This window comes from Camelus bactrianus, chromosome 5 (genome assembly GCF_048773025.1).
Source record: "Camelus bactrianus isolate YW-2024 breed Bactrian camel chromosome 5, ASM4877302v1, whole genome shotgun sequence".
Classification (NCBI taxonomy): domain Eukaryota; kingdom Metazoa; phylum Chordata; class Mammalia; order Artiodactyla; family Camelidae; genus Camelus; species Camelus bactrianus.
Genome location: NC_133543.1, coordinates 89,058,737 through 89,080,378, shown reverse-complemented (window position 1 = coordinate 89,080,378; position 21,642 = coordinate 89,058,737). Strand labels below are relative to the sequence as shown.

Sequence of the window (21,642 nt, the reverse complement as noted above, 5' to 3'; positions counted from 1 at the left end):
GGGGCGTGAGGCAGAGACAGGCGAGTGGTGGGTGCTGGTCAGAGAGGAGAGAAAATGGGAAGGAGGGGGAAGAAGATCCAGGGAAGGCGGGGGAGAGGGCTTTGCAGCAGTGAAAGCTGCTAGGAGCAGATAAGGCGGCACAGCAGCAGGAGGGATTAAAGCTCTGAGGGGCAGCGGTGGGGGGTGCTCGGCGTGGGACTCGAGGATGAGGGGATGCAGGGACGGGAGGGTTGAGGGCAAGACATCAGGGCCAAGGAGATGACTGTGAGAAACAAGGGCTGCAAGAGGATTTAATCAGAGGCCAGAGGTGGTCATTGCCTGTTGGGGGGAGGCAGTGGCAGGAAGAAGGGACTTCTGAACATCTCTGATGGTGAGGGGGTCTTTTCCATTACTGACGGAGCCCTCACACCCTGCACCTGTCAGGGTAGCAGAGCTAAATGGAGGGGTGCATTGCTGAGAGGAGGGAACTGGCAGACTATTGGGAAGGGGGGAAGAGGCAGGTGCCGGCCCTGGGAGCTGCTGAGCTCTGGCTAAAACTTGGACGTGCAGCACATGCAGCGCCTCCTTGAGGTGGCCGATGGAACACAGTGTTAAGGGGAACTCGACAACAGTCAAGAGTGCCAAGCCAGCCCACCCTGGCATGGAGACCCATCACATCCAGAGAAGCAAGGACCAGCATTTCAGAGGGGGTTTCTTTGTGGGGAGGGGCATCAGTATGGGGGGAGGACAGTGGCTTCCCCAGGCTCCAGCCTCAGATCAGTATGCCCCTTACCACCCTCTGCCCTCTGGTTCTCCAAGCCTCCCAGAAGGGTGTGCTTGGGAAGGGTGAAGCTCCGGCTCCCTCCAGACGAGAGATGAGGGCAGTTCAGAGGTGGCCGGGATGGTGGAGGGGAGCCTGGAGGGAAGGGAAGGGAGGAGGAATGGGCGGGGGTGGCGGGCGGGGCAGAGTAATTGCATGTTTGTCAGTTCTCCCGTCTCTGCACACGAGGGATCGTGTGTGGTGGTGGGTGTAGCTTCGCCTCGAGGAGTCTGTGTCTGTTGGCAGAGGTGTCAGTGTGTCTGTCTCAGGGGTCTGGGCTCTCCTTGGCCCCCGCCCCCACTTTGTGTTTTGTGGAGCGCAGCTCTGGGCACACCCAGCTGTGCTCTGTGCTGATGCGGCAGATGTGGCGGGGCCCCAGCTGTGCCTGCTTCCCGGAGAGGGGGAGGGGGCTGCAATCTGCTCCCCCATAATGGCTGCTAAGTGCCAGGGGGAGGGGATGGAGATGAGGGTGGGAATGAGGCCCGGGCAGGAGGGAGATGAGGGCCCTGCCCCCGCCCCACCCCATCCTGGCCAGCCTCCCCGGAATCTGTGTTCTTGGCTCGGCCTCTCCCCCTGGCTGGCTCCTGAAGTCCATCCAAATTTCTCTCCATGCTCTTGTCCCGTCCCCAGCTCTCCTCTGTCACCCCATCCAGCTTGGTGCCAGGGACCCGCCCCCTCCCCGGCCCCCAGCTCGCTCCCCCTCACTGATTTTACAGAATAATCTTTTTATGGAAACCGAAAAAAGCACTAATGGCAGGAACGCACCCCTCCCCCGCATCCCTCCCCCCTCATCCCCTACTTCCCACCCCAGTTCCCTCCGTTCTCGGGGCCAGCACCCTCCTACCCCTCCAGAGCCCATGAGGTCCCAGAGGTGGTGAAGGGGTCTCCCTGCTCTTCCCTCCAGAGGCAGGGTGCTCCCACATCCTGGGCTCTGGTCTGTGCCACCAGAGGTAGAGGGGTGCTAGGCCCCTCCCAGGGCAGACGAGGCTGGAGAGGAGCGGGAACCATTGCAGCCTCTCTCCTTAGACTCCCTCCACCTGAGCACACACATACAACTGTGACTCCATCCGCCTGGGGGGGCCGCTGCCGAGACCTCCGCTTCCTAGCCCCCCACCACTTCAAACACTGACCCTTTCCCCTTCCAGTGCCTGTCCCCACCCCCACTGGGCCAGGAGGGGGCTCCTGGGGGCCAGGGCCTGACACAGACTTATTGGATTTCACGGTGTTTTGCTGAGAAAATAATTAAATTATCATATTTATGATGAAGCTGCCATGGCCTCTGCCAACCACATCGAACAGAAGGGTCAGGACTCCGGGGAGGAAAGGAAGGGACCTAGCCCCTGGCCCTGTGGCTCACCCTTTCCCAGCCCTCCCCTCAGAGGGTTGACCCCAGGCCCACAGTTGGCATCTGCAGCCCCCTCCAGACCCCACACAGAGATGACAGAAGGTCTGGGCTGGAGGCAGAGACCAGAGGAACCAGGAACCAACTGGGAAAGGGGCTGAGTCAAGGCAGGTTGTCGGTCAGGACTGCTATAGTCCCTGGTGGATTCATCATGTGCTGACACAGCCTGAAGGGCCTACAACGGCTGGGAGGTCACACCTAGCCCCAGTCCCCAGGTCACCCTCAGCCCAGCTCCTGAGAAAGTATTTTCTAACTGCCCAGCTAAGAAGCTCTGAAATCCTGGGCTCTGTCCCAGACCCTGGTGCTGACAACCAGGCCCCAGCACCCTGCCGCCTGCCACCCATGCCTGCTGCCAGGACCCCATCCTTCCTCCCACCCACGCCCTGCCCCCCCATTCTCTTCGGGTAATTAGATTCCTCTCAATTAGCAGATTACGATCATTACCAGCTCATCTGGCAACTAAGCTCCGCACCCACAGCTGGGGAAAGGGGGGCACCAGGAGGGGCACAAGGGGGTCATGGGCAAACATGAGAGAAGGCTGGGTTTCTCTGGGGCTTAAGGAATGTAGAAGGAAGACTGAGACCCCACCTCCCACACCAAAGGCCAGAGCCAGGGTGGTGAGAGGTGGCCAGGGGCCCCCCTTCCCAAAACAGTAGCTCCCACTTTGGTTCTTTCTGGAGAGAAAGATACCAGCTCGGACCCACCCGCCTGCCATGAGAGTAGGAGACAGACATCAGGACTCCGGGCTGGGGGTGGGGGTGGGGGTTCGGAGAAACCCCAACCCCGCCAAGAGCCAGGCTGGGAGCAGATGGAGCTGGCAAAGCGGAAAACGGGCCGAGGCTGGGGCTCGGCAGGAACCAAGAAAAACGTGTGCCTGGTAATCCAACCACGGGCCCACAGCTCCCAGCCCCTGTGCCTGCTGCCCGCACCTCACCGCCCAACCAAAATCCTTCCCCCAGCCCTTCGGAATCTTACACTCCTGGAGCCTGAGCCAGGCCCAGTGAAGGGGAACAGGGAGGCAGCGTCGGGGTAGGGGTGAAGGCGGGGGCCAGCGGGCTGGGAGCCTTGAGGGCCTTCTTCCAGAGCAGCACAAGAGGCTGAGGCAGTGGGAGGGGGACATTTACCAGGGCTCCAGATTCATTATTCATGAGCCTGCAGCAACGACTCCAATTTAAATGCTAATGTGGGGGGGCCTGACTCAGCTGCCCCACTTCCGCCCTCACCCCCAGCCCAGGCACAAGCGGAGTCCGTGCTGGCTCCAAGGTTCACCCGGGTTTATTAGGGAGTGGAGACGGAGGCCAGGAGTCCCCCGGCCACCCACGTTGCCCGCCTTGAGTGTGGAGCGCCTGCCTGGTTTCCTCCAGTCCCTCCTGGACAGAGGCTGGCCGAGCAGGCTGCAGCCTCAGGGGAGCAGATAGGAGTTGGGGGGGCCCTCTGGCAGCCCCACTCAGAGGATGATCTGGTTGGTGAAGCTGCGGCTCAGCTCCTTGTGTGGCAGAACAATCGAGTTCAGGATGAGCACCTCGGCAGGGATCCGGACGCGGCAGCCTGCAGTGTGGTTGAGGGCACAAGGGGGAGGCCGTGGGGAGGGGAGGCCAGGGGTAAAGAGCTGGGGGCCATCCCAGAGGGACCCTTCCCTGCCCACCTGTGTCCTGGCCTCATGCCCCCTGTGACTCACACAGGACCTGGCACACAGCAGACATTTGGTAAATGTTTTCTAAAGGAATACATACACGCACACGCACACGCACACGCACACGCACACATACACGCAGATGAACAAATGGCCCCGCAGGGCATGGCCATCACCTGTGGAGGTTTCTCAGCCTCGGGCCCTGGGAGGCCGTACCTAGGATGGTGATGGCGGGCAGCAGCTTCCCATCTTTGAAGAGGCTCTCACTGTCCATGTGGGCTCGGGGGTCATTGGGATTGGGATCGTTGGGGGTACCCTCCACGCGGGCCCAGCGACCCACAGTGCTCCCCCAGCCCACAATGCTGTGTAGCACACACGTGTGTTCCTGCCAAACAGGATGATGTGAGGGGAGAGGGTGATGAGGGCCAGATGCAGAGCCTACAGGGTTCACCCCCACCCTCAGCCTCCTGGGGCCCTATGCCCTGCTATATGTGCCAGGTGCCTACCTGCAGTGTGGCTCCATGGAGGACAATGCTCTCTCGGAGCCTCACACCCTCGCCCACAGTCACCCCTTCCCCAATGGAGACGTTTGGGCCCAGCTGTGGAAAAGAGCACACATAATAAGCCTTGGCGGGCCTTGGAGGGCCCCAAATCCAGTCCCAAGGGGGAAGGGACTGCTTGAGGCTGTGACAAAGTGGGGAGGGAGGCCAGCCCTCTGGGCTCAGGAGGCATCTGCACCACCCCACCCATCCTGCCAGCCACCTTCCTTTCCCAGGGCTGGCCCACTACTTACCACAGCAGATGGGGCCACCTTAGCTGTTGGGTGGATGTAAACGTTTCCTAGAAGCAGAAGAGAGGACCTGGGGGCAAATACCCTAAACCATATCTGGTTCAGGGAGGGCAGGGATTGAGACCTCACCTCTGGATCTGAGGTCAGGAGTCACAGCTCAGAGGGTAGATAGGGGGCTGGAGTGGTGGGCAAAGGTTAGGACTTGGGGTGGGTACCTCGAATTCGTGGACCCCCTGGAGTGTGCTTGGCCAGGCGTTCTGGGTGAGTGATCTGGTACTGGCTCAGATAGAGGCGGGAGGCGTAAAGGGCTGAGCTGGGGGACACAGAGTGGAGCAGGGGCTCAGGAGGCTGTGACCACCACCTCAAAGTCTCAACCACCAGGCGACCGAACCATCCCATCAGGGGCCCCTCCAATACCCTGCAGATTTGATCTGGCTCCAGATACCATCAGTGAGGTGCACGTAGATCTGGCCCTGCCCAGCCAGGGCTGAGAACACATCCTGCTCCAGGCGGATGGTACCTGCCCCGGGCCACAAGCCTGAACAGTCCTCCCTGGCAGAGAGGAAGGGATGCTGACATCAATTCCCCAGCTGAGCCTGAATGGGGGCCAACTCAGTCTCTTGGGTATAGGACTCAGAGGGAATCCCACCACCTTTCCAGGTCTGGTCCGATCCACTCCAAAGGGATGCTCACATCTCAGGAAGCTCCCACACCACCCTCATACTCCTCACCCCTCTCCTCCCCAACTTAGTACAGACCTGCAGCCCATCCCGCCCCACGTCCAGGAGTTTGACCAGAGCTGGCTTCCCACCATTGCCATTCTCCTCCCCATCCACTCCTCTGAACCCCGCCTCCAGGCACCCTCCCTCTCACTGGATGGAATGAAACACAGACAGACTCACCCCAGAGGAAGGCAGCTGGTGAGGTCAGAGACAGTCACAGAAAGAAAGGGAGAAAGAGATGGTAGAGATGCCAGCTCAGCAGAAACAGACAGAGAGGCCAGGAGAGATGGAGAGAGAAGCAGAGAGATGGGTGGGAGTGAGATGAGTGAATGAAGCATGAGATGGGGAGATGGGCGGGGAAGGAGGGAGCAAAGGCAGGGATCCACAGAAGGGACATCACCCAGGCCTTAAGAGGATGACCTCTGGACTGCGGCTTGTGGTGAGCAGGGGCACTATGCTCCAAGGGGAGCCTCAGCCTGAGTGTATGTGTGTGTGTGTATGTGTATGTGTGTCTGCACCCAAGCCTGTGTGCACCCAAGTGTGTGTGTTGCCGTCTGTTCTGAAAGACATCTCTGGGACACTCAGGGCTTGAGAGAAATGGACCAGAAGGGGAGTGGGCAGGCAGTGACAGAAGAGGAACTGGGATGGATAAGGAAGAGGGACAGAATGAGGTTAGGCAGGGAGGGGCTGGGAGGCTCGGATGGAGATGACAAGTGGAGAGAAGGGAGAAGGAAGGTGAGCGGGTGGAGCTGCAGCCTGCAGAGACTTGGGGGGAGGGGTTTGAGACTGGGGACCAGGGGTTACAAGGCCATGGGGTCTGCCTCACAGTTGCCCATCCTGCTGATTACGCTGGAAGACATCCCCGAGGGGCTTCAGGGCTTCTGGGGAAAAGAGGTAGATGCCGCAGTTGATGATGTCACTGACAAACGTGCTGGGTTTCTCCACATAGTGCAGGACCTGAGGACAGAGTGGGCTGGGTTCAGTGGAGAGGCCACTGCCACGGCCTCCTAAGAGCCTCTGATCTCCAGGTCCTCCCAGCTGCCAGAGTGGTCTTCCTAAAATGCAGGCTGCATGCCACTAGTCTTCACCTTCAAGATAAGTCCGAACGACATGCCTTTCCCCTCCCTACCTCCTCGTGCTCCCAGAACCCAGCTCCATGCTATTGCACGCCTACGCCTGGAATGCCTGTTCCCATCTCTTCATCTGGAAACCTCAGCCTTCAAAACCAAGCTGGCATTGTCACTTCCTGCATGAGTCCACTCTGATCTGCCCTAGAGTTAGCTTCTCAAGTCTGGGCACCCCTGGCCTCTGACCATACCCCACTGTTAGCACTGGTGTCATTTGCAATGGTTGGTTTTTGACTGTCTCTCCCAGTAGTCCAAGGGTTCCTGAGAAGCAAGGATTGTCCTTTGGCTCTGTTTCTTCTACACCTAGCCAGTGCCTAGCACAAAACTTAAAAATAAAATCCATATGCCTGTGTGTTCTTACATGTTTTTTAATACTAAAGCTTGAACAAATATAAGGGGGGCATGAAAGTCAGCCAGGCTCAGGAGCAGGGAGTGTCACAAACAGGGACAGAGACCCTCTGCCTTGCTGATTATGTACTGACCGCCATAATTCTGGAGAGGCTATGCTGTTTCCTGCCTCCAGGCCTCTGCACATGCCGTTCCCTCTACCTGCAATGCCTTTCTGTCTTCTTCTTCATCTACATAAATTTAATTCTGCTCAGACCTCACTTTCTCCAGGGAGCCCTCCCCACCCCTACCCAGGCAAAGCTTGGTTAGGACTCCTTTCATGTTCCCAAAGTACCCTAATCATACATCTACTGAAGCACCACACCCATGGAAATTAACTGTTACCCCTTCATTCTCATCAATCTCTCCAGAAGGGATATAAAGAACAACCAAGGGTATACCCCACCTGTCTGACAAGACTGGGGCCCATGCCACAGCATTCCAGCTTCCTCTCCAGGAGGAGGAGCTGGGGAATGGTGATGAACAGAGCAAGTGCTGGGCCAGCCCTGTCTCTGCTCTCACCTCATGCGTCTGTGGATTCTCTACAATGCAGCCATAGTTGAGGGATTGTGTCCTGTTAGCCTGAAAGACAGACACACCAGGACAGTGACCCGCCAGCTCCAGGGCAGCAAGGTCAGTTTTCTCTCTCTTTCTTTCCCTCCCCTATAGCACCTGGCACCCAGCTCCACCAGGGACAGGCCTTCAGCAAGGGTGAGAACTGACAGCTGCCCCCACCCCTCCCTTGCTCCTGACTGCTAAGCAACCACAGGGCTCAGGGTCTCCACTGCCACTGCCATCACCACTGGGGTTTCTGGAATATCTCCCTCCTGATGCCTGACCCCACTCCAACCTCCTGGGCTGCCCCTGCCTCCCCAATACCCTGCATTCCAGAAACCTCTCTGGATCCCCCACTCTGCACCCTCACCGTGGTGCCAAGGAGCAAGAAAGGGTGAGGCTGGTGTCTGTGGGCATCCAACATAGCGCTCAAGGGGAAGTCGGAGCAGACGTCAGCGTTGAGCACGAAGAAGGCCTCGGGGCCTCCAGCCAGAATCTGGTCCCGGAAATGGTAGAGACCACCACCTGTGCCCAGAGGGGCAAATTCCTGCAAGTACCTGTCCCCAGGGACCCCAGGGCCAGCTCAGTGAGATCAGAGGAGACAGATTCCACGAGCCTGGGCACCCTACTCTTTCTACTTCCAGGTGTACACCTGCCCAAGGCCCACAGAGAAAACCAATAAACTCGGGGATTCAGAGATGCCCAAATAAGAATCCTCATAGCATGCAAGTCCAGCAAATGCTGACTCAACCCACTCTTGAGAACTCAGAGGCTTAGGGCACTTCCCCCCAACCCCCATATAGTACATGTGCACAAACACCTGATGGGAAGGTGAAACTCCTGCTGGGCAGCTTCCAGGAACCGGGTAAGAGGCTCATCAGGTTGGTAGAAGCCAATGAGCAGAATCTCCTGCATCCCAGGGACCTGAGGGCAAGAGAAGAGATTGGGAGAAAAAAAATTTGATTGGAAGGAATGACAGGAGGGAGAGATCCCTACTACCAGCCCAGAAGTCCAGAGACCACAGTTACAGTCTCAGCTGTGGGGCCCTAGGGCACTCACTTGACCACTTTGGCCTGTTTTCTCCTCTGGACAATGAGAAAACTGGAGAGAGTCTCAGTCCCTGATCTTTTAATCTTTTATCATCCTATTATTCCCCTGCCCCCTCACAACTGAATTGGTTCTCACCCTAGGAAAGATTCTGTATACCAAGCTGCATTAAAGGATAATCCATTCATTCCCCCCACCATATTTACTGTCTGTCAATCTGAGCTTGAGGTGAGGACACCATATACCAAGTGCCTACATCCTACGAGGCACTTTATAAACATCTTTGCAAGCTTAGCCACCCCAAAAAGCAGGTCCAATCACCCCCATTTAACAGATAAGGAAACTAAGGCTCAGGAAGGGTGAGATATTTGCTCAAATCCTTGCAGCAGGCAGAGACTGGATTCAAATAAAACTTTGCCTGTCCCAATACCAAAAGCAACAAAGAAATTAGCTCCACAGAGAGCAAGGGTTTAAGTTCTGCACTTTGCTATTAAAGTTCCCCTGCTACAGCATTAAATCGTCTCTAAGATTCTTGGCTGATCTCACATTCCACGCTTTAAAAAAAGGAGGGAAATCTAAGCCTGAAGCCAGATGAGAGACTAGATTAAGGGAAGACAGCAGGGCGGCTGCACTACAGAACTCTGGGGGGCGCCACTCACAGTGTCATTTGTAAATGGTGGTCTCTGAAGTTATGCCTCCTGGGAAGGTCATGGTTGGGAAAGGGAAAATACAACATGAAGGAGATGAGCAGGAAGTGAGGTGGGAGAGGGGAGTCCATGGGGTTACCTGGGCGCAAGCTTCAATGTGGTGCTGGATCATAGGGACCCCCGCCACAGGGAATAGGGGTTTGGGCACCTCAAAAGACAAAGGCCTGAAGCGAGTCCCTGGGAGAGGAGAGAGAAGCACATTTCAGCTTCCTGCCTCCCACTGCCCCCACCCTACCAACCACTCTAGCCCAACCTCCTCCCCCCATTCTCCTGGCTCCTCACCCTTTTGAGGGCCTCCAATCAGGATCACAGCTTTGAGCATGATGGCAATACAACCTAAACCTCAAATCCCAACAGAGAAATCAGGCTCAGATCTCATACCCCAACCAAACCCCAAACCGCGAATAGCAACACTTAGTCCTCTCCAAAGATGTAAATGCGAAGTCAATATAGATCCACCCTGGACACAACACCTCACAAATCCCAAACATCTCAAATCCCAGCTCAGATTCCAGACGGCCTTCAAATCCCACAATGATTCCACCCCAATTCTGAAATTCATATCCCACAATCTGACCCCTAACAGACTTCCCTCTGGCCACAAATTCAGCAAATTCAGAAACTCAGCAACAGACGCCTACCTCAGACCCCAAACCTCAAAAAACCAAAACCCTAAAGCCACCTATTCCCAATTGTTGTATTCTTACTCTAAATGTTAACCCCTTAAACCTAACAGTGAACCCTGAATACTGAACCTCAAATTCTGAGTGGGCCCCAAATATTTAACTACAATCCGAAGAATGGATCCCAAGTACGGAACTAACACTGATCCGCTTCTGATGCATCCCAAATCCTAGCAAAAACCCTAATAGGCTGAAACTGGGTCCTAAAACTAACCTCTGGCTGATGAACCTTGAATCAAAAGATAGACTCCTTTGGCATCCCAAATACCGAACCTACCAACCCCCTGAGTATGGATACTGACAAGGCACTGAATCTCTGGATTCGGAGGATTGATTGCTGATCCTCTGAACCCCACAACTGACTGTCTAATAAACCCTAGCCTCGCGTAGCCAGGGGTTGTGGGACCAACACAAGAGCGGAAGTGCGAAAAACCACCCGGGACCTCCGAGCCACACCTCTGTCTACCGGCCGTCCCCTGCCCTCTACCCCTTCCGCCACCCCTCCATCAGCTCCCTTTACCACTAGTTCTCTTTTGCCAGATCTGTCGCCCGCTACTGCTTGCTACTTCCGCGCACGTGTCTTCTCGCAACTCGCGAGACCTCCTTCGCGGAGTCTGCCGGGAACTGTAGTTCTTAATACCTCCCCGCTTTCTAACCAAGAGCGAGGAGGTGGGACTTACGGGAGAGCACGGGGGCGTGGCCAAGGGGTCGAGGGGGCGACTCTAAGTGAGAAGGGTAGGGCCTGAGAAGCAGAGGTTGGAATTTAAGATTAGGATCTTGAGCTGTATGGGAAAGGGCCCAGGGGTAGCAGCCAAAGTAGAGAACCAGGTCACAGGGAAGAGCGAAGCTAGAGACCTGAGGAGGTGTGGCCAGCCTTGAGGTGGGCGGGGCCAGAGTGCAAAGCCCCAGGAGAGGGTGGGGCTTGAAGTATACAAAAGAAGAGGAGTCAAAGGCTCTGCTATCCCGTTTGAGAAGTGAAGAAACTTATGATCGTGAGAGAAATCCTATCTCAGATTTAACTATATGTAAAACGAAGCATTGGATTAGGCATTCTCCAAACATTCTGACCCCAACAGTTTGTGACCTTGGCGTGCTGATCTGGAATAAGTGTGGGTGCGAGAGCATGGGGAAATGGAGTCTCAAAAGAACAGAACAGACGCGGAGTGTCAGAGAGAGCAGCTTTATTAAGCAATATGAAGCAGGGTTGTCGGTCCCAACGACCCCAGAGCTTGAAGCCAGGGCGAAGTGTATGAGGGCCACTTTCTGGCCACATCCACGAGACCGAAGCTCTGGTCCATGCTCAGGCTGTTCTCCACATACACTTCGTACTTGCCGCTGTCTTCGGGCGTGGCCCGGCGGCTGGTCAGCGTCGTGGTGGTGCTGCTGATACCGAAGAAAACCCTAGCGGGGAAGAGGGGGATAGCAGGACCTCGGATCAGTTTACGCGCGACCTGGGCAGGACTAATTAGCCAGCTCTGTTCTTCGCCTCCCATTTTCCTGCCCCCGTCCCACTCCTGCGTTTCTGGGCCCTGTGCCGCCCAAGCTCTGGCTCCAGGCGCTATCCTTGCAGCAGGTCCACATCCTCGCCTGTCGTCCTCCTCGATGTCCTCGCCGTCCTTGGTCCAGCCCACTTCCGGCGCAGGCGCGCCCAAGATCTCTGCAGTCAGCGTAACCGTGGTGCCTTTGTGTGCCTTTGTGTCATTCGGTCCCTTCTGAATCTTCGCCGGGACTAGAGGAATGGAAAGGGAATGCGACCCACTGAGGCACCGAGAGATAAGATGAGCAGGAGCATCACTCCCCGGCTAATAGTCGGTTCTAAATACGAAATGGATTTAGGCTGGCTGTGTGACGTTGGACAAGTCTTTAGCCTCTTTGGGGCTTCAACTCCTCAACTGTCAAACAGGACTAATCCTGCCCCTCAAGTTGAATCCAGGAGCAAAAGAGATACTACGGGGTGAAAGCCCAAGAATATTCACACATCTCGCGGTGATTTGGAAATCGCCCTGGGCAGGGAGCCGGAAGACCAAAACTCTAAACCTGGCTCTGCCTCTGACTCCCTGTGACCTTGGGGCCCTGGAGTCTAGTGACTGAAGCCCATAGAGGACTTCTTAACCTGGATGGAACAGGATCCTAGGGTAGGAAAGGGCCACGGGCGGCCTACGCTGCACCCTGGTCTGTGTCTCAAGCTGTGCTGGGTCTGGGCCACATCCGCGTCCGAACTCAGTGAGGCCCGACGGTAAACGCGGCTGGACCCGGCTACGCGCCTGCTGGGTGGTGCTGTTCTGCGCGGTGGCACTGTACTCCAGGCGCGCGTACCTTCCACGAGGATGCGAGCCAAGTCGGAGCACTGGCCAAAGTGGTTGGTTACGTTAATGCTGTACTGCCCCAGGTCTACCAGCACGCCATCGCTCACCACCAGTGTGACTACGTCAGGGTCTCCGAAGACATAGCGATACTTGGGCCCGTCGCGCAGCTCCTTGCCATCCTTGCTCCAGTGGATGAACGGGTCCGGGAAAGCCGAAGCGGTAAGTCAGCTTGGCCGCGCTGCCCTCGATCAGCACCACGTCCTCCAGAGGCTCCAGCAAACGCGGCGGCCTCTTCCCGCGCAGTGCCTTCCGGGACCTAGCCGGAGGCGGGTTCAGGGCCCAGAGCTCCCACGTCTCAGTTCTGACCCGCCCGCAGTTCTATACATCCATACATGGTCCCCTGCCCGTCCCCTCAGCCACTAGACCTTTAAACATGGGGGAGGGGCAGCCACTCCTAAATTGTTACCCTGATAAAAGTATCTACTCTGTGGCCCACCCTTCCACACCTCAGTAATTGCTCTTTCCTAAGTCCAGTGACCCTAGCGGTACATGACACTATGCTCGGCCCTCCTCCATCCCCTAAATGCAAGGATGAGCGTTCTGCAGCTCCAGTTCCCTTTCTCCGGAAGCGGGTTCTTCAGGCCTCCCCCTCACCTGTGGCCGCGGTAAGAGGCCTGATACCAGTGGCCACGCTCTGGACCTGGGGGTCGTTGATATCCACGGGACATCCCGGAGGCGGGGCTGCAGCCGCTGGTTTTTTGGCAGGAGCTGCTTTGGACATCTGGGGAGCAGAAAACAAAGAAGGGGGTCTAGGCTAACACAGGACTCTGACCTTCAGCCTTTTCCCTGCAGGTTCAGAACATCCCCTGAAGTGGGAGTGTCTAGGGCTGACCTGAGGATCCAGACTCACCGTGAAGGGTCAACTTCAGGACTTGGGTCGACTAACTGGGTAGCAGGTGGCACGGAGCCCTTCCAGATGGCACAGCAGGATCATGGACAGGTATTTAGCTCCAGGCCCAGGCTTTATACATCACTCCCCTCCTTGCCTTGTTTGATGTGGTTGCCCCAAGCCCCTGGGGACCCCAGCCCCTGCCCCCAACCCAAGCAGTCTCTTTATTTAGACTGAGGATGCCTGAGATGCTGGCTCAGCCACTGAGGCAGATCCAGGGGTGGGGGTAATCCAAGAAGCTCTGGGGTATACCACATGTCAGTGCCGGGACGGCTGGGCAGCTGAAAGTGGCCCCATCCCTTCCTAGAGCAAGGAGTATCCATCCTGCTGCCAGGAGGATCAGACAAGGCCTCAAGTCGACAAGAGATTCAGCTTCCTGCTGGGACAGCTTACACTCAGGTCAGTCCCTGGACACTGGGACAACATGCCCTTCCTGGGACACAGTCGGTTAAGGGGTGTGAGTGTTTGTGGAGGTGTTCTTGAATGAAGCCAGTGTAGCAATGGGCTTCACTGTCCATCCGGACTAATTATGAGAAGGCCATGTGGCAATCTGAAAGTGCCTTTATTCTCCCCCACCTCAGGAATCTAGGGTTGTCATTTCCAGACTGTGCCTCCTGATGGTAAACTGAGATAAACCTAGAGAGGACCTTAAAGATTTTTGAGAACAGCATCCCCTGCTGCCACCCCATTCCCACTCACTCCCCTTCATGTGACATGGTAGGGTCTGGCTGGGCCACACTATCCCTGGAGATTGGCACTAACACTGACTCCAATACTCTAGGTCTGCCCAAGCTCCCTCTCCAGGCATAAACTGGTGCATAGGGGCATCAGACCACCTGGGGTAAAGGGGTTAAGTTAACCCTTCTGGGACTCACCTGGAGTCCAGTCTGCCCAAGCTAGGGCACCAGGTAATACTTCCTTCCATTCACTGTAACTGCCCACCAAGGTGCAGAGCACTGTCACCTTTTGATCAGAGCAATTTTGACATGGCTCAGCTGACATAAATTACCTTTGCTCCTCTGGGTTTGGAACAAGCAGTTCACATGCCATTTCCAATGGAGATGAGAATGAGGCTCAAGATCAGAGGTGGGACAGGAGAGGAATTTTACCATTTATCAAGATATGAGTTCAGGCACCTCATTTTTATATGAAAACATTTGCAGTGTGTAGGGGATTAGAGATTCTCACAGGCAAACTGTATATCTTCATCGCTAAAATGGCAGGTGGGAAAGATGTCTCTCTGGTCCCTTCCAACTGGCTTTAATATCCTGTTATTTTTTGATGATGGGGCTTGCCTCTTCTCTGGGGACTTGAGAAGCCAGAGAGGCTGGGCTGGGCTGGGCCAAAGGTTGTTTGGGCTACAACCAAGCGGCCCTCAACCTTGATCAGCAATACACCAGCACCAGCTCCCTCTGCTCATGGCGTAAAGCTTTATTCCTTTTACTTTGCCAAGAACAGTTTTCAAGGTGGAGACGGGCAGGGGGAACAGTCCTTCTGGACACAAGAACTAACTCCCTTTCCCCACACTTCCAGGCAGGGCAGCTCAGTTTTAGGACCCAGTGACCATTCTGTGGCACTGCAGGAGGGCAGGTAGAGTCAAGGTCCCTTAACACCCACTGCCCCCTCCCCGCTCCCGGCTTGCTATGGGAATTAGAAGGTTCAGACTGAGTGTCCCTGGGACCTAGGAAAACACTTGTCTACAGCTCCATCACAGCAGACACGCGGAGCAGAGCACTCACAACTGCCCTGTGTTGCTGGTGCCCTGGGTATCCTGATTGGTGCTCTAACACAGAGCGTGGACACATGGGCCAATCCTGGTTTTCTTTACAGCTCTTCACACCACCTGCTCTTGCCTACTATCATGATGAAACCCCCTCTGCTCCAGGGCTTAGGACCAGAGCTGGCCTGCCTCCCAAGCAGAATGAAGAAGGCTGAGCCAGGATTGGGGTGTGGGCTGGTCCATTCCAGAGCCCAGCATCCTCCCAGTTGTGATGATGGAACATGTGAGAAGAGGTGGGGGCCACCAGAGACTGGTTAGAGGGTGATGGTGGGGATTCAGTGGTCCTGCCAGGATTCCAAAAACTTCAGAGGGAGAAACAGACCAATGTCTCTCTTCCCTCTAGGAATGAAGGAGAGGTGAGGGACCAGAAGGATCGGGGACAGGGGAGGAAGGTCCCAAGGGGCTAGCTGGTATACCTTGGCTCTCACTGGCCCAGATAAGGCTGGAATGCCCCTGTCCCAGCACTCCCTGTACCCCCAGCCACCCCTCCCCATAGACTACACACATAGGTCCTGCTGCTTGCCGTTTTTATTTTCCTTGTGACAGACAGACAGACAGCTGCACAGACAGCTGGATGGCTGGGGGGATGGTCAGGACAACATGGGCATTAGGGATTGGATGGTAGGGAGACTTCATAAAAGTCAATAAATAAATAAATATGAATGGGAAGAAGGGTGAAGGCCACAGAGGAGCAGTGGGGACATCTTTGGGCCAGTAGAGTGCCCAGACCTGCATCCACTGGGAAAGGAGGAGAGCGCCACGTGAGTGACCACTACCTCCAGCCTCTAGCCCTCCATCCTTCTCCTTCTGGGGATGCTGGCAGCTGGCCCACCCCACCCCGACCTGTGTCCTCTCTCCTCTCCCTCCCCCACCTTGCTGCCCTCTCTCACACACTGGCTATGGCTCCTTGGCCTGTCTCCTTGCCCTGTCCCTGCTTCACTGACACTCCCAGCCCATGGCCTGTTGACACCCTGGGCTCCTCCTTTCTCCTCTCCAGCAACTCACACCTTCCTGGGTTGGTTCTCCCCCAGATTCATTGTCTCCCTCCCCCAGAACCTTCCTCGAGTCTCCCCCTCCCTATCTCTCAGCTTCTCCTTATCACTCTCCCATTTCCCCTTCTTGCCCCTCTTCCTGCTCCTGACCCCACCCAGCCTGGCCAACGGGTCTCTCGCTCTGGCTCTGGCCCGGTGGCATTGGCCACAGCCCAGAGTCTCTGTCCCCGCAGGTCCATGAGGTAATAGCCCGGCCGGATGTTGCTGCTGGTGGTGTCGGAAGCCCCGGGCCCACCCGGCTCAGCATGGGCCCTGGAATGTCCCGCAGCATCAGCGGGAACCCCGAGTCAAAGCCCGAGGCCGGCCTGTGGTCCAAGCCGCTAGGGGTTGCCTGGGTAGGAGCGCAGCAGCACCTTGTGACGGGTGGCGGCCTCGGCCCGGCGGCGCCGCTGCTCACCCAGGAACTCCTTGAGCCTGTTGGTGGTGAAGGTGAGCGTCTGGCGGCGCAGCTTCATCAGGTAGGCGTCCTGCAGCCATGGATGGGCCAGACAGTCCTGCAGGGAGGGCCGGCTCCTGCCAGGCCAAGCCGGGGACCGTGAGCCAGGAGAGATGGGCCCCAGACCAGGGCGGGGCCCCACCCTCCCAGAGATGGGGGCCCCAATCCTGGATTCATCCCTGGTAAGTGATCTTGGGCAACTCTGGGGCTCAGTTTCCCAATCTCTGGAATGGGGACAGTGATTCTGCCTATGTCACAGGACTGTTACGGGCTTTACATGGTAGTAGTACAACCACTTAGTAGTAGCGGTAATAGTAATAGTAGTAGCAGCAGCAGCCACAGTGTATTATTAGGCATGGGCTAGGCAGGGGCAGGTCATGCTGGGAGGTTGGCAGGTGTGGGACCCACTCACCAGGGATGTACTGAGAGGACCTTTCGCAAGAAGAGGGTGGCGCTCTGGGACGTGTTGGGGTACAGCTGGAAGGCATCAAATCGACCCCCCACAATGCGAGCCTCTGTTTCCTGGGGGTCTGTCTCGTAGAATGGGGAGCGTCCACTGAGCCTGCGGTGGAGACAGTTCAACTGACATATGCAAATTGAGGGTTACAGGTCCAGGGGGACATTAGCGTGGGGGTTCTTAGGGACACAGAGCTCAGAGGAGCTCAGAGACAAGGCTACTCGCACCTGGGCACTCATGTGTGTATGTATGTGTGCACCAGTGTGCACATGCATGTGTGGCTAGGGAGGTGGGTGGGGGAGAGGGTGCAGGTAGAAGGTGGTCCCAGGGGCACTCACATGATGTACGTCAGCACACCCACTCCCCATATGTCTGTAGCAGAGCCGATGGGGTCTCCCTTCACCATCTCAGGAGCTGACAGGAGACAAGAGGCCAAATTGAACCAGCTTCCTGATGGCAAGGGAGCAGGGAGGGGCAGAAGAGGTCCCTAGGGGCTTGAGGACCAGGATGCCCAGGTCACCAGACCATGGGTAGTACCAGAATAGCAATCCCTGGATGCCAGTGGGCAGAGTGGCCCCTGGGGAGGCGTAGGGCACTGAATGGTGCAAGGGGAGTTGGGGGTCACCAGAACTGCAGAGGAGCTGAGAACCAGGGTCACTAGGTCCCTCAGATCAGCTCCAAAGTAGGGTTCCCAAACAGCGTGGCTAACAATGAGATTAAGACCCTTTGAAATCAGCTTGGCTGGCTCTAATCCCAGGCCTGCCCCTTCTAGCTCCAGGACCCTGGGCAATGTACTAGACCTGCCTGGCTCTCCATCCCCTCATCTGTAAAGTGTGGCTTGCAGAATAACTCTAAGGAATGGAGATAATAAACAGAAAGTATTTAGCAGGTAGCTAAATGGTAGCTGGTTTCCCTGATTTATAGAAATTAATAATTGACTCTCCTGTTTTTCCAGCTTTATCAAATACCTGGCTCTACCATTTATAACTGTCTGATGTTAGACAAATACTTAACCTCAATGCACCTCTGTTTCCTTATCTGTAAAATGGGGGTGATATGCCAGTTTCAACGGTTACTGTAAAGAGAAATTTTTTTAAAATCCATGGAAAGGACTTAATTCAGTGCTTGCATATAAATGGCACATGTGTGAGTGAAGTGGGGTAAGCCCTGGTTGCTGCCCCTTTGGCAGTGACCCAACCCCAACCCTGGCTGGCAGGGTGCCCTCACCCATGAACTCCAGTGTGCCCGTGCGGTGGCCAAGGGGCCGCAGGGCCTGGGGGTTGTAGGGCTGGGCGCTGCCAAAGTCCACGATCTTGAGGGCGTTGTCAGGGGCCAGCAGCAGGTTGTCTGGCTTGATGTCCAGGTGCAGCACATGGCGGCCATGGAGGTAGTCCAGGCCTTGTAGCAGCTGCACCACGTAGGTGGCCACGTCATCCTCTGAATACCGGAACCTGGAGAGGTGGGGGAGGGAACAGGTGATATCCGAGCCCAGCTCTCCCCACCCTCCCTCCCTGCTCCCCTAGAAGGCCCAGTACCTGTCACTGAGCCCACAGAGGAGTTCCCGGTTGCCGCAACTCTCAGCGATGAGCACGAGGTAGCGCGGGGTGATGTAGGCCTCGTGCAGCGACATGAGCCGCTCGTGGTGCAGTGTCCGCAGCACCTCATACTCCTGCAGGACCCGCCGCTTGCCCTCGGCCGCATAGGGCACGATCTTGGCCATGAACGTTCGCCCAGTGGCATTCTCCCGGCAGGCGCGCACTACTCCAAAGCGGCCCCTGGGTGTTGGGTGGAGATAGCACAGGCTCAGAGGAGAGAGGGAGACACCTCCATGGTGAGGGCTAAGCAAGGGGGAGCAGGTATCCCCTGGGGGCAAGAATGCAGTGTGGGGTCTGGAGTTCAATCCTAGGAACCTGGGTTTGAGTCCCAGCTCTGCCACTTACTGGCTTAGTCCCTGAGGCAAATCCCATAACCTCTCCTCTCTAACCTCAGTTTTCCCATCTGTGAAATGGAATAATGCAGTGTCTCCCTCTCAGTTGTGAAAATTAAATGAGATCGAATAGCTAAGAGCTTAGCATGGTGCCTGGCACAAAGAAAATCTGAACTTAATGGTGCTAAGGACCCAGATCTCTGTGCCTCCTGCCTTCGCCCCACCCCTTCTCCCACTCCCCCACACCAGGCCCAGGCAGGCTGGTCTTCCCTCTGAATCCCTGTGTCGCCAAAGTTCCACCCACTCCCCACTTCTGTCCTCCTTCCCTTTCCCAGCCCTGGCCCCACTTGCCTGGCCTTCTCCTCCAGGAAGGTGTAGGGTTTCTGAGGGAGGCCCTGTCGCAGAGTGGTACCCTCTGGCCTAGAAGAGCTAGGAGGACCACCTCCAGGGGAGCTGACCACCTCCTTGGCTGGACTGAGGCTCCGCACAGTCACCTTGGTGGGCTCAGGAGGGGGCTCAGGGGCTGGGGGCTCGGGGGCTGGTGGTGCAGACACAAAGGAGGTCACCATATACAAGGGAGTTGAGGATGTTGCTTTTACCCCTTGAGGGGTGGAGGCTGGGGTCGGGGTCTCAGTGTCAGGGACGGAAGACTTGGGCTCACTTGGGGAGACCTGGGCACTGGCTGGGATAGGCTCTACTTGCTGGGCAGCCTGCAGGCCCCTGTGCTTTCGTGGGGGGGTTTGGGGTGGTGGACCCATAGCCTTGAGTGAGGACAAGGCTTGGCTGGGGGGTGATGGGGAAGATGAGGGGCCAAGAGGGACTGATTGGGGGCCTGGGGGAGCAGGAGCTGGGGAGGGGCTTGGTGAGGGGGCCAGTGAGGTAGGAGAGTCAGGAGGCGGGGCCCTGGCTGGCCCTGAGGTAACAGGGGCATCTCGGTGAGCAGCAGATGGCAGAGCTGAGGAATCTGAGTGGAGATAGAGAAAATCATCACCATGGTGCCCTACGGGCAAAACTAGGTGCTCTGAGGAGGGGGTGCGCCCTGGGCTCAGTGTTCCCTGCCCTCTTTGTCCACCACCCTACCCTGTCCCACTGACCTGGCATGCCCCTGACGAGGACCTTCTCGGAAGGGTTGCTGAAAGGCCCTTGCCCAGCACGGTTGGCACAGGCCACACGGAACCTCACAGTCATGCCGACTGGCAGGTGGGCCACGTTGTAGTAACAGTCAGGGATGCCCGAGCTCACGGGGTGCCAGGAAGACTCCCCTGCAGGCAGCATGGAGGAGGAGCTGAGGCCACAAGAGGGGTGGCCCAAGCTCCCAGTGCTGTCTGTGAGGTCTCCCCGGCTTCTCCACCCTCCACCTGCCTCTGCTCCCCCCACCAGCCTGCTGGCCCCTCACCATCCACCCGCCGCTCCAGCGTGTACGTGCATGGTGCCCTACTGTCTCCTGGCTTCCAGAGCACCAGTGCCGTGTCTTGGTAGGTCTGGGGCACCTCGGGAGGAGCTAGCTTTCCTGGGACACCTGGCAAGAGACGCAAAGCCCTAGTGAAACCCTGGGCCCAGCTCAGGGCCCATCAAGCCCTGCCCCACTGTTCCCCATCACTGCCCGCCTTGGTCCCTGCCCCAGGCTCACGGGCCACAGAGATGGTACAGGAGCTGGTGATGCTGCCTAGGACATTGGTGGCTGAGCACTCGTAGAGCCCAGCATGCCTCTTGCTGGCCCGGGGGATGCTCAGCAGCTGCCGGCCGTCTTTGCAGGACACGATGATCACTGAGGGCTCTGACCGCAGGGACTGCTTGTCTAGGAGCAAAGGAGGAACAGGAGGGGCTGCTGAGTGAGGCAGAACACACGTCCTCCAGGGCCCCTCGGTTGCTACTTCCCACTGAACATCCCCGGGCCTTGGGGCCAAACTTGTCTACCCATCTCTCTTGAGGAGAAATGGGCTTACCTTTCATCCAGGAGATGTGGGGTGCAGGGCAGGCCGCTGGCAGGCAGAGCAGGGTGGCTGCCTCTCCCTCCAGCAGCACCTGGTCCTTGAGTTTGATATGAAAGACCGGGGGAAAGTCTGGAGGGAGAGCAAAGACAGCCATAGGTCTGCGGGATCCTGGCTCACTCCCCACTGAGGGAGGGGAGGATGTGTGTGCGTATGGGGCGAGCTGGTGCTGCCTGCAGGGGGCCGAGTGAAAGGGCATCTCTTCCCAGATGTGGGGATTTTGAGAATTTTATTTGGGGTGAGCACTTTCGCCAGGCACTCACTGTGTGCAGAACTATCTTTTTCTTTCACTGATTATTGAAGATGCTTGGTGGCTACCTTGTATGTTTATAAATCACTTCGAGCAAGGCTTGGCACTAAGTAAGTGCTCTATAAGCATTTGTTAAATAAAATAAAAACAAATATTGAAAAACTACAATGGTTAAGCTCCTGCAATCCCCATTCCTTCTGGGGCACCATAGGGCAAGTGACAGGAGCGGGCGACCTGAGCTGAGACGCTCGGGAATGAACATACGTTCAATCACAAGTGCAATCTCAAAAGACCTGAAGTCGAGGCAAACCTGGGGCAGACCCCCAACGTGTGTCAGCCTCCCCCACCCCTCTTCCCCACTGGGGTCCAGGGAGCTGGTCTCAGACCTTCTACATACTCCTTCACGTCAGCTAAGTAGTGAGAGTTTTTGAAGGGACAAGAGACAGTATCTGCATGACCTTGGACCATGTCTGTAAACTGAGGAAGATAATAACACCAAGCTCATAGGGCTGTGGTGAGAATTCAAAGAGGCCCACAAAGCACTTAGCAGGTGCCTAACATATAATAAGCACTCAAAGATGTTAGCTTGTACTGTGATGATTATCTCGTTAGCATGCCCAGTAGAGAAGCTGGGCACAGACC

The 21,642-nt window shown here is 56.6% G+C and overlaps 3 protein-coding genes and 1 long non-coding RNA gene across 19 annotated transcripts in view; 1 reads left to right on the top strand and 3 right to left on the bottom strand.

The window, feature by feature from the left end:
* Positions 1-3,454: 3,454 nt before the first annotated feature.
* Positions 3,455-10,468, bottom strand: GMPPA (GDP-mannose pyrophosphorylase A). 3 transcript variants are annotated; one of them, XM_010948831.3, is made up of 13 exons: positions 10,373-10,468; positions 9,452-9,511; positions 9,249-9,346; positions 8,236-8,339; positions 7,786-7,972; positions 7,383-7,442; positions 6,173-6,303; positions 5,042-5,176; positions 4,840-4,937; positions 4,628-4,674; positions 4,341-4,433; positions 4,051-4,219; positions 3,455-3,749 (listed from the first exon to the last, which is right to left on the bottom strand). In XM_010948831.3, the coding sequence occupies exons 2-13, from the start codon at positions 9,489-9,491 to the stop codon at positions 3,649-3,651; spliced, it is 1,263 nt and encodes a 420-aa protein (XP_010947133.1). In that variant the 5' UTR covers positions 9,492-9,511; positions 10,373-10,468; the 3' UTR covers positions 3,455-3,648. The 3 variants fall into 3 exon arrangements, with proteins under 3 accessions (XP_010947133.1, XP_010947137.1, XP_074220467.1); XM_010948835.3 differs by lacking the exon at positions 5,042-5,176; XM_074364366.1 differs by lacking the exon at positions 7,383-7,442.
* Positions 10,469-11,016: 548 nt separating this feature from the next.
* On the bottom strand, positions 11,017-13,419 carry SPEGNB (SPEG neighbor). The gene is given in 5 exon segments (XM_045512090.2): positions 11,017-11,581; positions 12,169-12,374; positions 12,376-12,474; positions 12,813-12,840; positions 12,843-13,419. Coding segments are annotated over 5 exon segments (975 nt in total). The 5' UTR covers positions 12,940-13,419; the 3' UTR covers positions 11,017-11,036.
* LOC123615021 (uncharacterized) lies at positions 12,241-15,066 on the top strand. 2 transcript variants are annotated; one of them, XR_006722555.2, is made up of 4 exons: positions 12,241-12,377; positions 13,011-13,158; positions 13,415-13,506; positions 14,938-15,066. It is a non-coding gene; the product is annotated as an uncharacterized LOC123615021 (long non-coding RNA). The 2 variants fall into 2 exon arrangements; XR_012507179.1 differs by lacking the exon at positions 14,938-15,066 and having other exon boundaries at positions 13,415-13,528.
* Positions 15,067-15,397: 331 nt separating this feature from the next.
* SPEG (striated muscle enriched protein kinase) overlaps positions 15,398-21,642 on the bottom strand; it is a 55,199-nt gene continuing 48,954 nt past the window's right edge. For all 13 annotated transcript variants that reach the window (XM_074364365.1, XM_074364352.1, XM_074364353.1 and 10 more), the window contains 10 exons: positions 20,706-20,822; positions 20,390-20,557; positions 20,156-20,278; positions 19,854-20,021; positions 19,111-19,723; positions 18,368-18,607; positions 18,060-18,283; positions 17,171-17,246; positions 16,788-16,937; positions 15,398-16,452 (listed from right to left, as the gene is read on the bottom strand). In XM_074364365.1, the coding sequence (XP_074220466.1) occupies positions 16,260-16,452; positions 16,788-16,937; positions 17,171-17,246; positions 18,060-18,283; positions 18,368-18,607; positions 19,111-19,723; positions 19,854-20,021; positions 20,156-20,278; positions 20,390-20,557; positions 20,706-20,822 (2,072 nt within the window). In that variant the 3' untranslated portion in view covers positions 15,398-16,259. The remainder of the gene's footprint in view (positions 16,453-16,787; positions 16,938-17,170; positions 17,247-18,059; positions 18,284-18,367; positions 18,608-19,110; positions 19,724-19,853; positions 20,022-20,155; positions 20,279-20,389; positions 20,558-20,705; positions 20,823-21,642) is intronic.